Source organism: Prinia subflava, chromosome 2 (assembly GCF_021018805.1).
Source record: "Prinia subflava isolate CZ2003 ecotype Zambia chromosome 2, Cam_Psub_1.2, whole genome shotgun sequence".
Classification (NCBI taxonomy): domain Eukaryota; kingdom Metazoa; phylum Chordata; class Aves; order Passeriformes; family Cisticolidae; genus Prinia; species Prinia subflava.
In genome coordinates this window covers 32,496,841-32,510,351 of record NC_086248.1, presented here as the reverse complement: position 1 = coordinate 32,510,351, position 13,511 = coordinate 32,496,841, and the positions used below count along the sequence as shown (strand labels likewise).

The 13,511-nt window shown below is 37.6% G+C and overlaps 2 protein-coding genes across 4 annotated transcripts in view; one reads left to right on the top strand and one right to left on the bottom strand.

Moving 5' to 3' along the window:
• PHIP (pleckstrin homology domain interacting protein) overlaps positions 1–10,074 on the top strand; it is a 107,382-nt gene extending 97,308 nt beyond the window's left edge. For 2 of the 3 annotated variants that reach the window (XM_063389508.1, XM_063389506.1), the window contains 4 exons: positions 661–824; positions 1,299–1,576; positions 1,988–2,149; positions 3,904–10,074. In XM_063389508.1, coding sequence (XP_063245578.1) covers positions 661–824; positions 1,299–1,576; positions 1,988–2,149; positions 3,904–4,550 — 1,251 coding nt within the window. In that variant the 3' untranslated portion in view covers positions 4,551–10,074. The remainder of the gene's footprint in view (positions 1–660; positions 825–1,298; positions 1,577–1,987; positions 2,150–3,903) is intronic. The other variant, XM_063389507.1, reaches the window with a different exon arrangement.
• Positions 4,721–13,511, bottom strand: part of IRAK1BP1 (interleukin 1 receptor associated kinase 1 binding protein 1) — a 34,107-nt gene continuing 25,316 nt past the window's right edge. The window contains exon 4 of the mRNA XM_063389511.1: positions 4,721–12,073. Within this exon, the coding sequence (XP_063245581.1) occupies positions 11,803–12,073 (271 nt within the window). The 3' untranslated portion in view covers positions 4,721–11,802. The remainder of the gene's footprint in view (positions 12,074–13,511) is intronic.

Genomic DNA, 13,511 nt, shown 5'->3' with positions numbered 1-13,511 from the left:
AATATTGTCTTTGTGTTTCATAGAAGGTACTGTGTTTCCTCAAAGTACCTACATAGGTCACTTCGGTGTTTTTTCTGTTTCCAGAATTAATAGCAACTGTCCTCAAATAATTACTTGTGATCTAAACTGAATTTGGGACTCCCTGTAAATCATCCAAGTCTAGAGATGGGGAAAAAAGGTGCACCTACATACCTCCAATACATTTATTGTACCTGTTGCAGCCAACTTACTTGTAGTTATCAATTCATCTATGAAAGGAACAGACTGATGTTCAAATATAGGATATAAGGATGCAACGTAATAGAGCAGAAAATAAGATTTCTTTACCCTAGGTATGATAGAGTAAAATTACATAAATGATCTTTGTAATTTCTGTTGAAACTAGAAAGGGATACATTCTAGAAAGGCAATTGAAAAACTGGCTTTTCCAATTTTTCCCTTTCTATGTCATCTTCAGTTGTGATACACTTTTCAAAACCACAAAACAGATAAAGCAAACTACACATGGGTTAGCATGTATTTGTTGAGGCGGATTGTAAATTTCTCTAAAACATTTCTATATTAATCACTTTTTACTTTTCTAGCTATTTTTCAGTGATAAATAAGTAAAAGGATGCTTTGGGGAAGTACAAAACTTGTTTACTGGCTTTTCTTTTTTAGATCTACAGCATGAGCTTGCGCCTTTCTGCTTTCTTTGAAGAACACATAAGTTCTATTTTATCAGATTATAAATCTGCCCTACGCTTTCATAAAAGAAATACAATAAAGAAACGAAGGAAAAAAAGAAGTAGAAGCAGCTCAGTTTCCAGTAGTGTTGCATCCAGGTACATTAATTCCTTTACAGTAGTCATGAAATGCTGTGAAATTTTGACATACCTAAACAATAAAACTTAGTGTGTTTTTTTCTTAATACTTCCTTTACTATTCCCTATATTGCAGAATGGTAGCTTTGACATGCAAGTCCCTATGATGTGGAAGAGTTTTAAACTTTACTTAGAGCTATCCTAGTGTAAGTGCTTAAAATTCAAATAATGCTAAATGTGTACAGTAAAACAGCATCGTTAGGATAGTGATGGCATCATGCTTTGTCATATAACTACAGTATTTATTGTAAAGATTCACTTTCCAGAAGCTCACAACTTACATGAATTTCCACAGTAAATGCCATATTTTTAACATACTTCATGCAGAGGTGATTGTTTTACTCCCACAATCTCAGACACTAGCATTTAATTTTATTTATTCCTGTAAAATGGCAAGGTGGTCATCCAGGATACAAATTGTTCCTCCTTTTGCAGCCCTGAAAGGAAGAGGAGATTAATAAAACCTCAGCTGAAGGCAGAAACTTCTGCCACGTCATCATCTTCTGCACCTGCACGGCCGACAGCACCGAGACACGCCGCGCCTCAGATGAACGGAAAAGCCGCTGAGGCCTCCCTGGTGCGGACTCGCAGCAACAGGGCGGGAACGGATGTGGCTGTTCCAGAGCAACCATCCACTTCTTCAGGAGCAAAGCCTTTAACTATAAAGCCTTTAATTGCGAAGCCTAATACTGCTGCAGGGTCAGCAAAATCAGGCAAGTTGGGGCAGTGTTTTTTTGGTGGTGGGTTTTTTTTTTTTTTTTTTTTTTTTTTTTTTTTTTTTTTTTTTTTTTTTTTTTTTTTTTTTGTGTGTGTGTGTGTGTGTGGTTTTGGTTTTTTGTTTTTTTTTTTTTTAAATTAGGCCATGAATGTTTTTAAAGCTAAAACTGGCTCTTTGGAAAAGTTTCTCATTCAGGACTGGGTCTGTTTTCAAACTGATGGCCTTTTGAAGCTCTTCAGAGGAAAACTGGACAAGTTAGGCTATGTTGTTTTATCTAAGAAGCTTTCTTCCTTTTGGATCACTGACTCAAATTGTTTGTAGAGCATGAATTCCAATTTAGCCCAACAAGACTGAATACAGTATAAACTACTTGACTTGATAATTTTTTTTCTTTTTATCCTTCTAGTACTGGAGAATTCAACCAAACATTCCAAGAACCAGAACATTGTATCAAACCCTACCCCATCTGATTACAGTCATAACACTAGGAATAACTCCACGAGAGAAAATCCCGAGAAAGAGAAACAAATCAAGCGCAAAGTAAAATCTTCCACTGTTAATCCACAAGGTACCAAATTTCTCTGGAACTTCCTCCCCACCCTCAGAGTTATTGATATAGTGACTGTTGAGTTGTGGTAATTTGAGGGTAGGGAAAGTAGAATGCATTACAATTTAGCAGAACAGGGAAATCTAATGGAACAACTGAGTCATCATTAGTTTCCTTCTTGATGAATTAGCATGGTTTTGACTACTATTAACACCATTTCCATGGTGTGATAACTGTTGTCTAGATGATTTTGAGATGTTAACATATCTGTACCTTAATTTAAATTATTACAAATGTCATGTTAAAAGTTCCTAAATTCCAAAGCAGACTTCTGCACTGTCACACTTTAAATCCTATGTGTTTAATCACATAAAACTTCTGTGGGTTATATTTGGGTCAGTAACACTGAGTGTGATGACATTCTGTGCAGCCACAAGCATAAGAATCGGAGGACCCTAGCTGCAAATTCATTCTTTCATTTTTTGGCACAACAAAAAAATCTACGCAGTGTTTACTGCTTCTGCTTAGTATATTTGAATGGCCTGCTCGGATCTAGTTCATGAAATCTCCTGAGTGGAGTGAGCTTGCTTGGTCTTTTGATGTCAGAATACCTTAAAATTCAAGGCTTCTGTGGAGGCTGAAATAAGATCTCCTAGTCAGAAAGCTTTCCTGTTTGTGTAGGAGCTTTGAACTGTTAAGATGCTTGAAGAAGGTAGATCCACTAAACATCTTTCCTCTGAAAATGGGGACACCGTAGTCTGCAAATTGGGTCCCATCTAATTAATCTGCCTATTCCTTGTAGTCCTCTCACCAAGGAGTTCTTTCTTACTCATCTGTGTTTCTGGAAAAGTAGCTTGTGGTCTGATAAGTTAATCATCTGTGCATTGCTCCTAAGCTTTCTCACAAAGGCCTTGGCTGTTCCCACACTGCATGGCTAAAGGTGCAGCTGTTACAGGTTGGGGTGTTTGGTCAGGTCAGGGGTTTCTGAACATTGTGCTGTCTCCTTACATGCACTCATAGGACAGGGGAGGCTGGTGCCTTTAGTGTGTGACGTTGCGCATTCAAACACAGCAGAAGCTGTGTGTGGGTGTTTCATCAGAGGGCTGCAGGAACTCTCATGCTGGCTGGGAGCTGTTCTCGGCCGTAGTTTAGGCGAGGGCTGTGGTATCACAACATCTCTCAAAGAGGTCCTGCCACATGCCCCTCTGAGGAAGTTGAGTCCCCCTCACGTAATGCGAACTCATACCCTGTAAAATTCTCTAAGCAAGTACAAGTAAGTCTGTTAGTGTGAGAAATCTGTACAAATATGATACGAAAGGTGCTACCTTGGGTTGAAAGAAAATTTTTGTTTCTCCAGAGATGACTTACTGTGAAGCATTCCCAATCCTTGCAGTAATGCTTCTTGAGCAACCTTTTGCTGTTGCAAATACAAAATCGGAGTTTTGTTCACTGATGTTGTATCATCTGAGAAAACTCCTTCAGCTGTTTCCTTTTTTTTTCCTCTGCATTTTTCCTGGCTTTTTTTGTTTCTTTGTTGTTTTTTTTTTCTCCTTGCAGCTACCGTGTGCTAGATCCTGCTAAAAGTTAGTCCTCATTCCATACTAGAATGAAACTCTCTGAGCTCAACTTTGGGTTTCTTAGATTTTTACAGATTGGCAATCAGTGTGAATCCACTCAGATATTTTAGTAAGAGTTTTTATTAAGGCAATGTGAAAATGAATGTGAATGCAAGTCTGTTATGTGACAATGTGCATTTCTGTACCATTTCTTTACAGCAGATTGCAAGAATAATGCTTTGGCATCAGGAAGCATTCAGGTAAATGGACATGGAGGACAGCCTTTGAAACCCCCAGTTAAAAGAGGTCCTGGACGGAAACCCAAGGTGGAGACCAATAACAGTAGCTGCGAAGTTGTGGTGCACAAGAAAAGAGGCAGGAAACCAAAAAAGCTACAAATTGTTGAACAGCAAAAAGTTGCAGAGCAGAATACAATCCACACCACAAGGGATATACCAGAGGAAGCCTCTGTTTCTACTGCATGCAATTCTCTTTCTGAAAATAATGTGAAGGAAGACTTGGTACAAAAAAAAGGCCGAGGGGGTAGAAAGCCAAAAAGGAAGATAAAGAGCCGCCAGCCAGGCTCAGACCTCTTGGTTCCTGCAAATGTTAAAATGCAAACAAGAAGCAGGAGGAAAAAGACGCATGAGCCTATGGAGGAGAGTTCTGAAGAGCTTAAAGATTCTGAACCTCACATGAGAACTAGAAACCAGGGTAGGAGGACAGCCTTTTACAATGAAGATGACTCTGAGGAGGAGCAAAGGCAGCTATTGTTTGAAGACACCTCCTTAACTTTTGGAACTTCAAGCCGAGGCAGAGTCCGAAAGTTGACTGAGAAAGCAAAAGCTAATTTAATTGGTTGGTAATTTTTACCACAGGTTTTACTTCAGAATGCTATGAAGCAGGTACAGTTAAGGAACAGCAGAACAGACTTCTGCTTCCCTGCTGCTATTATGGGTTAGAAGAGTATGTTCTGATTTGGGGAGAAAAATTTACAAAATGATAAACTGAAAGAACATTCTTTGAAAGAAGTATATATTTTAAACTTTTGCTATTTATTGTCCTCCAAATAGGTTACGCATTTCAACAGTCATTTTGTTCACAGTTGAAAATAATAGAAGCAATTTCTGACTGACGTACAGAGTTCAGAGCTTCTCTGCTCAAGTCGTATGTAATATCTCTACACAATTGAAAAAAGGTAATAGAACTTTTAATTGCCACAAATTGAAAACAGAAATTTTTTTTCACCAAGCAACATACGCTTTGATCATAAAGTCAAGTCGCCTAGGAAGGCAGACTTTGGCAAAAAGTGGCAGTAAATTCACTTGCATTTCTGTTAAATAATACAATACCAAACTTTGCTAATCTGAAAATGTTTAATTTCAGTTGTGATGGAACGTTCAGCTGCAAAAGAAGCCTAGCACAGGCCATTGTTTATCCAAGTTCTGCCAAACACAGCAAAAACGTAATCACAAATATATATATCCACATTGGAAAAAGTTTGACTAATGTCTAATTTTTCAGACCTTGATTCTTGTATCAATCACTAAATCTCTGTTTATTGTGCCAAAGACTGAGAATCAGTGCAGTGGAAAACCTTTTCTTTTTCTTTTTGAGTGTCAGTACAGCATACCATTTGCAGTGATAAAAGCCGTGTCTTGTTTTAAATAGTAGGTTGTTAACATTGTTCTGAAATGTATCCTTTTTGGTACTTCTGGTAGAAAATAATGCACTGGTGGGGTCCTTTGACAGAGATGTTTTAGTCTAAATGTATAATTGGTTAAAGGATTCAAGGAAATTACAGGACATGTATGGAATTATGATGTTTACTTTCTGATCCAGATTGATTGTTGTTTCTACAACTTTAGACATGTTTAAGAGGCTGAAATGACCTAAAAGAATAGTGTATGTGTATATATTAATATATACATAAACACATATGTCTAAAATATTACCCAGGTATAAATTTTTTTCAGGATTTTTTAGATAGCACTAGAATTGAAAATTTTAAAATGTCATACTTTATAGTTTAATTTTAAGGGGAAGATTGGTTATTTTCAATTATTAGGGTTAAAAGGCCAAATCACTTTTTATGCAATCATGTTTTATACAGTGGTCTCATTGCACATTGTGTTTTTCTGCACTTTTTATGGTATATCACGCTGACATATGTCAATATACACCCTAAAGAAAAATTCCATTTAATGATTGTGCCTTGTATTCTATTATTTCTTGCATCCTTACTAAAATTAAGTTGTCTATTGTAAATGATAACTATATGACTTAGGGGAATGTATTGTTATATGTACTGCTCTGGAAAAGAAAAGCAGTTATTTATTTGTTTATGGTACATTTAGTTATTTTATACCTTTACAAACAAACCTTAATACCATTTTCTATCACTTAAAAAGAAGTATTGTCCAGTTTCAAGGAAAAAATACATAAGTAGTGGTATTTACTGAGATCTGGTATGGTACAAAAATGTAACCAAAATTTTCTGGTTATACTTTTTTGTTTGTTTGTTTGTTTTTACACATCATCTGCAATGTCCGGAAGGGAGGACATGCAGAATTAATATCTTAAATTTGCACAGATTCTGTATGTATTTGAGGCCTGATTCTTCACTCTTTATTTTCTTACAAAAAAAAAAGCCTAAAAGTTTGAACAAAGAATACTGGTATTTGCCACCAAGAGTAACAGAAATAAGCTGCTGTGGATAGCAGATTAGTATCCATCATACCTAGTTTTAGGTAGTTCATTTTGCTACAAAAAATGGCTGAGATATTTTCCAGATCCTCTTTAAATTGTTATGGATTTGAATTTGGGGGCCAGGGATTAGTTTGTATTTGATTTGTTGGCATATTTATTTTTTCTAACAAGTGTTTCTTTATTATCTGATTAAAACTGAGTCACTGAACATGTGGTAAGATAACAAGCTATGTTTGTACAGTTGCAATACAGCTTCACAATTCAAAACTGATTGATTCTACTTGTTAATTTTGTCAAATCTCACTGATGAAGGCAATCAATTGAAAATGTGTAATTTCCTGATGTTATCTGCATTGTAATATATAAAATAGATTATATCTAAAATTCATCTTCTGTATTTACTCCGTTTGTAATCATGTTTTATATGGCATGTTTATGTATATATTTATATATCAAGAATACCTTGTGTGTAAGTTTTGGAGACTGAAATAATCTGCGTTCCCCTAACAATAGGTAGAAGATTGTAAATCTTAATTTCACGAGGATAGATTGCCTTACCTGCAGAACATGGGTACAGCTTCCTACCCAGTAACATTGGTGACTTTAGCCCATAAGCTTTTGATTCTTATTAGGCACATTAATGTTTTTCCTTTAAAAATAAACTGTGGATCATTTGGGTCAATTTTTTATAGAAGCAATGCTAGAAATTTATTAGAAATCAATACCAGATTTATTTAAAAGTTTTATTTTTTATAATTTAATTTCTCTAGGTTACAAACTTTATTTATGAGACTTTAGTCACCATCAGACTGTATTTTGGCTGGGGAAAAATTTATTGTTTGAGGTCGTTGTGAGATAGTGTATCAATACAGAAAAAGAGCTTTTGATTACAGAGTCTTAGGTTTTTTAAATGTAAGCAATAAACTAATGGTCAGTGTTCTGAAATAATTTAAGAACTATAGTTATGTGCATGTTTTATAATGCCATCTCAAGTACCTAACAACTGGTTCAGAAAATGGAGTGTCAAAACCTCACGTGCTTGTTTTACATTTGCATTGTAAATAACACAGCTTCACAGTCACACACATGCAAATGATCTGGCAGCAATTAACTCGGTTCTATTCATTAAATTGGTTTCTATTTGACATGGATATGAGGGTACTGTTCTGCTATTTCTACGCTATGTTGAAACTGGTATTTGCTGCTGAGTGGTATCTCGATAACAGTGTGTTCTTTAACTACCAGTGAGGAAATATTTCTGCTTCTGTCATTAGTGTGCTCTGAATGTTTAACAGGAATCATTGTACCTGTGCCTACATACTTAACAACTCCTTAGCCACTTTGTTTCTGTTGTTAGTGTGTTCTCTGGGAACTGAACTGCAATTTTGTCACTGTAGTGTTCATTATTATTGTCAATATTGAACCAGAGCTCTTTGTCACTCCGCAGTGACCAGTGATACAACTTTACAGAGAAATGTCTTCCTGCAGTGATTCGACTGCTGTGATTAAGACTGACAGATGTTTATTTGTACAGTGTCCGGTTTGTACCTGTGATCAGTTTGTTGATAGACTTGTAAGGTTGAGTTGGTTGAGTTAAATATTACTATGGCTTAATATTTGTAAAACTATTAATTGATAAAGGACCCTGATGCAGCACATAGATATTAATATCTATTAAAAAAAATTGTAGTGTAGAGACAGCTGATTCACTGTATTGCTGTACCAATATTTTTAAGTACCAATTCTGTGCCAGAGGCTTTTGTCTTACCAAAAAACGATTACATGCAACACAAAAAATAGTCTGTCCGTTCTGTAACTTCAAGCTTGTTACAATTTTTACACCACATTTTAAAATATTTTGCTTACATTTGTTGGATTGAGGACTACAAGTAAATGCTTTAGTGTATAGTTTGATTTTAGGCACATGTTAAGTAGATGACTGGTTCTAAAAAAGCAATAGGCTTGACTGGATGGGACGCTTTCACCCTGTATTTGTATAGTAGATTGGAGGTTAGAGGGTTTTAAGCTCACTTTCAGCAATTCACATTTTATTTGTAGCATATGAATCTTGCTGAGGTAATTTTAACAATGCTGGTCACTCAAAACATAGCCATACCACAATATTTACATTGTGTCCTGAGTCCTTACCTTACTCTAAAAAAGTAGGTTGCAAAGTTTGCCAAAGGTGGGGTTTTTTTGCTTTATCAGTGTTTTAAAACATTTAATTATGACTCTGCTGAAGTGCTGTGATAGAGAAAGGCAGAGGGTTTTGAATCATCACCTAGAAACAGCAAAAGCTCACTTTCTGTTTACGACCTAAGTGAAGACAAATGAACTGTGTAAAATGAGGATATATTTTCTTCTATCCCTGCAGTTCTTGTAACAGATTGGTTTCCACGGGGACCTAGACATTCATCTGATAAAAGAGCTGTTAGTTTTCTGCTGTAAATTACTGTATATACATGTTTGTTCGTATGCAGACGAAAGCGTATTGCATTTCCTAAAACTGGCCAAGGCTTGGCAATGTGTTTCAAATAACAAATCTGGCATTGACAGCTTACGTAGCTTCTTGTTTTTGAATCATGAATGCAGCTTGCTCACGTTCTGTGATGTCTGGGGGAAAACAGCAGGTAGCTTTTAAACCAGAGCTAACCTCCAGGTGCTCTTGTGTTTCTGCTGATTTTAATGCGGGAATTTGCCATGTCACTTTACCAGTGTGTTAGAGGAGGAAACATGCCAGAAAGCCAGATTAAAAGACTTCCTAAATTATAGGAAAAGGTGATTAGCTGCTTCTCCCTCACCTCCCTCTCCCCCCCTTTTCCCAAGGTTCTAACAGCCTCAAGGCACTCCAGAGAGAAACCTTATATGCTGCAATAAAATAAGGGTGAATAAATTTAGCTTTTAGAAGGTACATAGTGAGACAAGTAGTCATCTGGATCCTTTTAAATGCAGATAAATACATCAGGAAATTCACTTCAAATAATGCAAACAATACATTTTAGGGAAGGAAAGTACTACTATACTATGAATTCCTACACTGGAAGAACAAAGAATGAGGTCACACAAGTTAGGAGTAGAAAGAAATAGAAGTACCTATCATGTACTATTTTGTGCTTACAACTGCACGGGTTGGTTTGCTAATGCTTTGAGACCATACAGAAGTTACATTTTTGGACCATACTAAAACTGCAGAAGTGTGGTGGATAACTGGATAATGAACATGTGTGAAGTAAATTCTGTCATAATGTTTCAATATGTATAGAATGGAGCTCAACTTCAAGTAAATTACCTAGAAAGGTTAATTTTAAAACTGACAGATTTTCAGATTAAAAATTACACTTATTTTGTACAGAATTATGTAAAACACAAATCTGTTGTATGTAATGAGTAACAGTTTTGAAAACTATAATTCTTTAGCTTTACCAAGGCTTTTTTCCTTCCAGAAATCTAGAATATCATGTTATAACCTAAAGTATCTCACCAGGATAACAGTGCCCTTTCTTTTTGTACATATGGATTGGAAATTTCTTTACTGTTATGTGGACACTTTCTATGTTAGTTTTGATGCATAATACTTTGAATCCTTTTATACAAACTAGAATGTATGTGTAAGAATTACTGTCACTGCAATGTAGTAACTACAAACTTATTTTTAAATAAATAGAAAACATGTTTTTCTAAGCTGTCCAACAGTGTTTGTTTCTATCTGGTAATTCACTGTGCTGTGGGACGATTGGTTGTGTGTCTTTCAGAGCTCCCTAAATTCAGCTCCTTTTGACTCCTTGTGAGGTACTGAACAGCGGCACCTGGCAGTGTGGTACGGTGGGTAAGTGGGAACAGACAGAACTGGAGCCGGAGCACTCAGTAGAGACCAGAGTTTGCTGTTTGGCAGGGGTTTGCACTAAGCCCCGCAGTTCAGGAGGTGGTACAAAGGCAGTGGTGTTTGGCACTGAAAACACCATGTTGAGTCCTCTTAGCTCACTTTGACATGTGCACCAGGGCCTCTAATCCTCCAGGAAGCCTTCCCTGTTCAGGTGACAACTGTTTGTACCAGAGCTATGTCCAATCTATGGAAATCTCTGCTTCCCAACAGCTCTAGATGCTGCTAAACACACTTGAGCAGAGAAAATCCCCTGCTTCCCTGCCTGTAGAGTCTGCAGCCTAGCTGCCCTGAGTGGGTGATGCAAGGAAAAGTCCACATAGGATGTGTTTTCACAGAACTGGAGGATTGCTTTGTTTATATCTACATTTTTGTGTTCAAAAGATGCAAGAAAAAAAAGAAATGTGGATTCTGATTAATTTCACATGTTATTTGCTTTATCTAATGATCTTTTCCTCCTTGTGTTCCTTGTCTAAAAACAAGAGGAAGTGATGGAAGAGACCCTCGCTCACCTCACAGTTGCAGGTATGTGTTCTTCTGGGCAACAGTAATGTGGAATGGTCACAGTGGAATGAACTGAGTTCCTGTGGATTTCCAGACTCCACGTGAAGTCTAGCAAAAACAGGACTTGTTCTAGCAATTGAGGAAAAATCTGTGTCCCAAGTCTGTCAGTTTTGCTCACCTGGTATGTTCTGCTTGGAGAAAATAATTTAAGAATACTGCAAATATGATACACTTCCTTCAGTGCTGCTGTTATATTCTGGAGGTGGTAGTTCCGGTCCATGTGCATTTCCAGTATTACAGCACTGTAATAGTGGTGTGCTCATTCAAGCATAAACCACACCAGGTCCAGGGTTTTAGTTTTGTTACTGAGAATAGTCTTAAGCAGTTAGTAACTTTTTTTGTTTTGGAAAGATCTAAAAAACCTTTTTGTGTCTAAGTGTACAGAATCCTTCAAATACAATTGTATCCCAGTTCCTATTTCTGTGACTAGTGTCTTTTTGAAACCTACTGTGGTTGTTTTATTTTGCGTAGAAATCAAGACTTTGCTTAGGATTAACAGATGCTGTGAAATGTTGGTACCTGACTGTGCTGTTGGAGCGTGTTTGGTTTTAACACCAGCAGGAAATTAAACTCTGAACGAGACATGCCCTGACCCTTCCAGTAAAAAAGGGACATAAAGGAGTCTACTATGGGTAGAGATAACAACTTACTGAAAACACGGAATGCTGGAATAAGACACGCACAGTACAATCCAGATAGAGAAGGTGTTTTACCCACAGCAAGGTGTTAACCGCCAGGAACAAGAACAAAGGTGGCAGGCACTCCCCGTGTGTCGCATCGTGTGGTTTCCCCAGACAAAGACTAGGATGGCCATTCCTGCAGGCCGTAGTCAGGAAACAAAGGCAGTGTGGTGGGGAGCTCCCATGGGTAACATTTCCCAGCCCAAAATAACAGATAACAGCAGTAGACAACCCCCCCGGAAGCCGGCTCATCTGAGGAGCGGCCGTGCTGCCACTCTGCCGAGCTCAGCTCTGTGCAGGTGCTCCTGTACACCAGGGCAGGGGAGAAGGTTCCCACTGGGATGCTGACTTTGTGCTGCCCTGATCTCTGTCCCTGCAGCGCCACGCGCGGGGGCCACGCCACAGCCTCTCCTCAGCACCGTGTCCCACAGAAGCGTCCCAGGATGGAGTCTGCAGGTCCTTTGCTGTCACTGTCCTGCTGGAGCAGGAGGGCAAAAGTGGCCAACTTCCAGTAAGGGCGCCTGGCTTTTCCTGCTGAGTCCATCTCCACGTGACGCTGTGTGTGGTACAGAATTTGGTCACATCCACGCCGCTAAACACCGTCCCCTCTCTAACCAGGACATATCATAATGCTCATTAAATGAAGGAGATTGTGTGATTGTTGAAGTTGACGATTTTGCTTTCATAGTGAAAAGTGTTTGTGTCAAAGTCTGTGTTCTTTCCTGCTCCAGCAATCAATGTGAGCTTTGCAAAAAATGTTAGTCACTCCTCCCAAAGATAAATGAGCAAAGTGCAATGGCTTTGAAAATTAATCAATGTTGCTAGTTGAAGCAAATGTGAAAATAAAGCCAGTGCCAGCAAGCAATGGACAATGTGACTGGAATTTAAATAGCACAAAATGGAGTTACTGTACAACAAATTATAATGCAAAATATAATTTTTGTGGCTTTTACTGCTGTTAACAGGAAACTCAAAGCCCAAAACATCTGGTTGTTTTTCTAGCTCAGAGAAATACTGTGCTAAGAAGTCTTTGCAAGAGGCTTAATTTACTGTTTACAGGACTGCAGTGAGAATTTATGAATCTTCTCGTACACTTTGAAATCTGTGTGAGGGCTGAAGAGAGAAAAGAGTAGAGAACTTGGGAATCATGTTCCTAGTCTGGTAACAGCCAAAAAAATTTCCTTGGTGCTTCCTTTTCTTGTCTCCGAAATGGCTAAACTTGGTCTGTTGGCCTTTCATTTTACTTTAGCTAGGTACATAAATGCAAAAAAACCCACAAAACCCCCACAAACCAAGAAGGAGGAAGCAAGAGAAGAGGCAGGTAGCCAACTCATGCAGCATCAAATTTCTGCAGAGGCCTGTTCCTGGAGGTACTGATTTCAAACAATGTTAGCATTCAAGAGCCAGGGAACCTCAGCTGTTAATTTGTGTTTTGTCTCAGATCTCTGAATCTGACTTTGAACAAGGATATTCAAAATAATAAAGACAGTAACTTAAAATGCAAATGTGCTTAGAATATGATTAAAATATTAGAAAGAACTACTGTATTTGCATTCTGTAGCAGAGAAATCTAGTGGGGTTGTATTTTGGAAATTTGAGCACCTTATTCAAAACTTGAATTCTCTTAATTATTAAGGGTGATGGATTAAGCTTCTATGAACTGCTAAGAAATAGAATACAGCTGTCAAAAACTTCTGTCAAAAACTTTTAAAAAAAGAGCTAATTAAAAGTCCTTAATTATTGATTGCCTCTCAATACACTGCCTATTTTTACCCAGCTAGAATCTCAACATGAGGAGCTGGGTATATGTGCAGTCTGTACTGTTGCTGTTCTACACTGACACCAATTAGTCTGCATGTTCAGGTACATGGGGAAAAATTAAATATCTAGAACTCAAAACTTTTATGCTGTTTAGTGCTTGTAAAGTGTTTGAGGCTGTAACGTGTGTTAATGTTAAACTCTTCTGATTGATAAAGTTAAGAAGGACAAGTGGT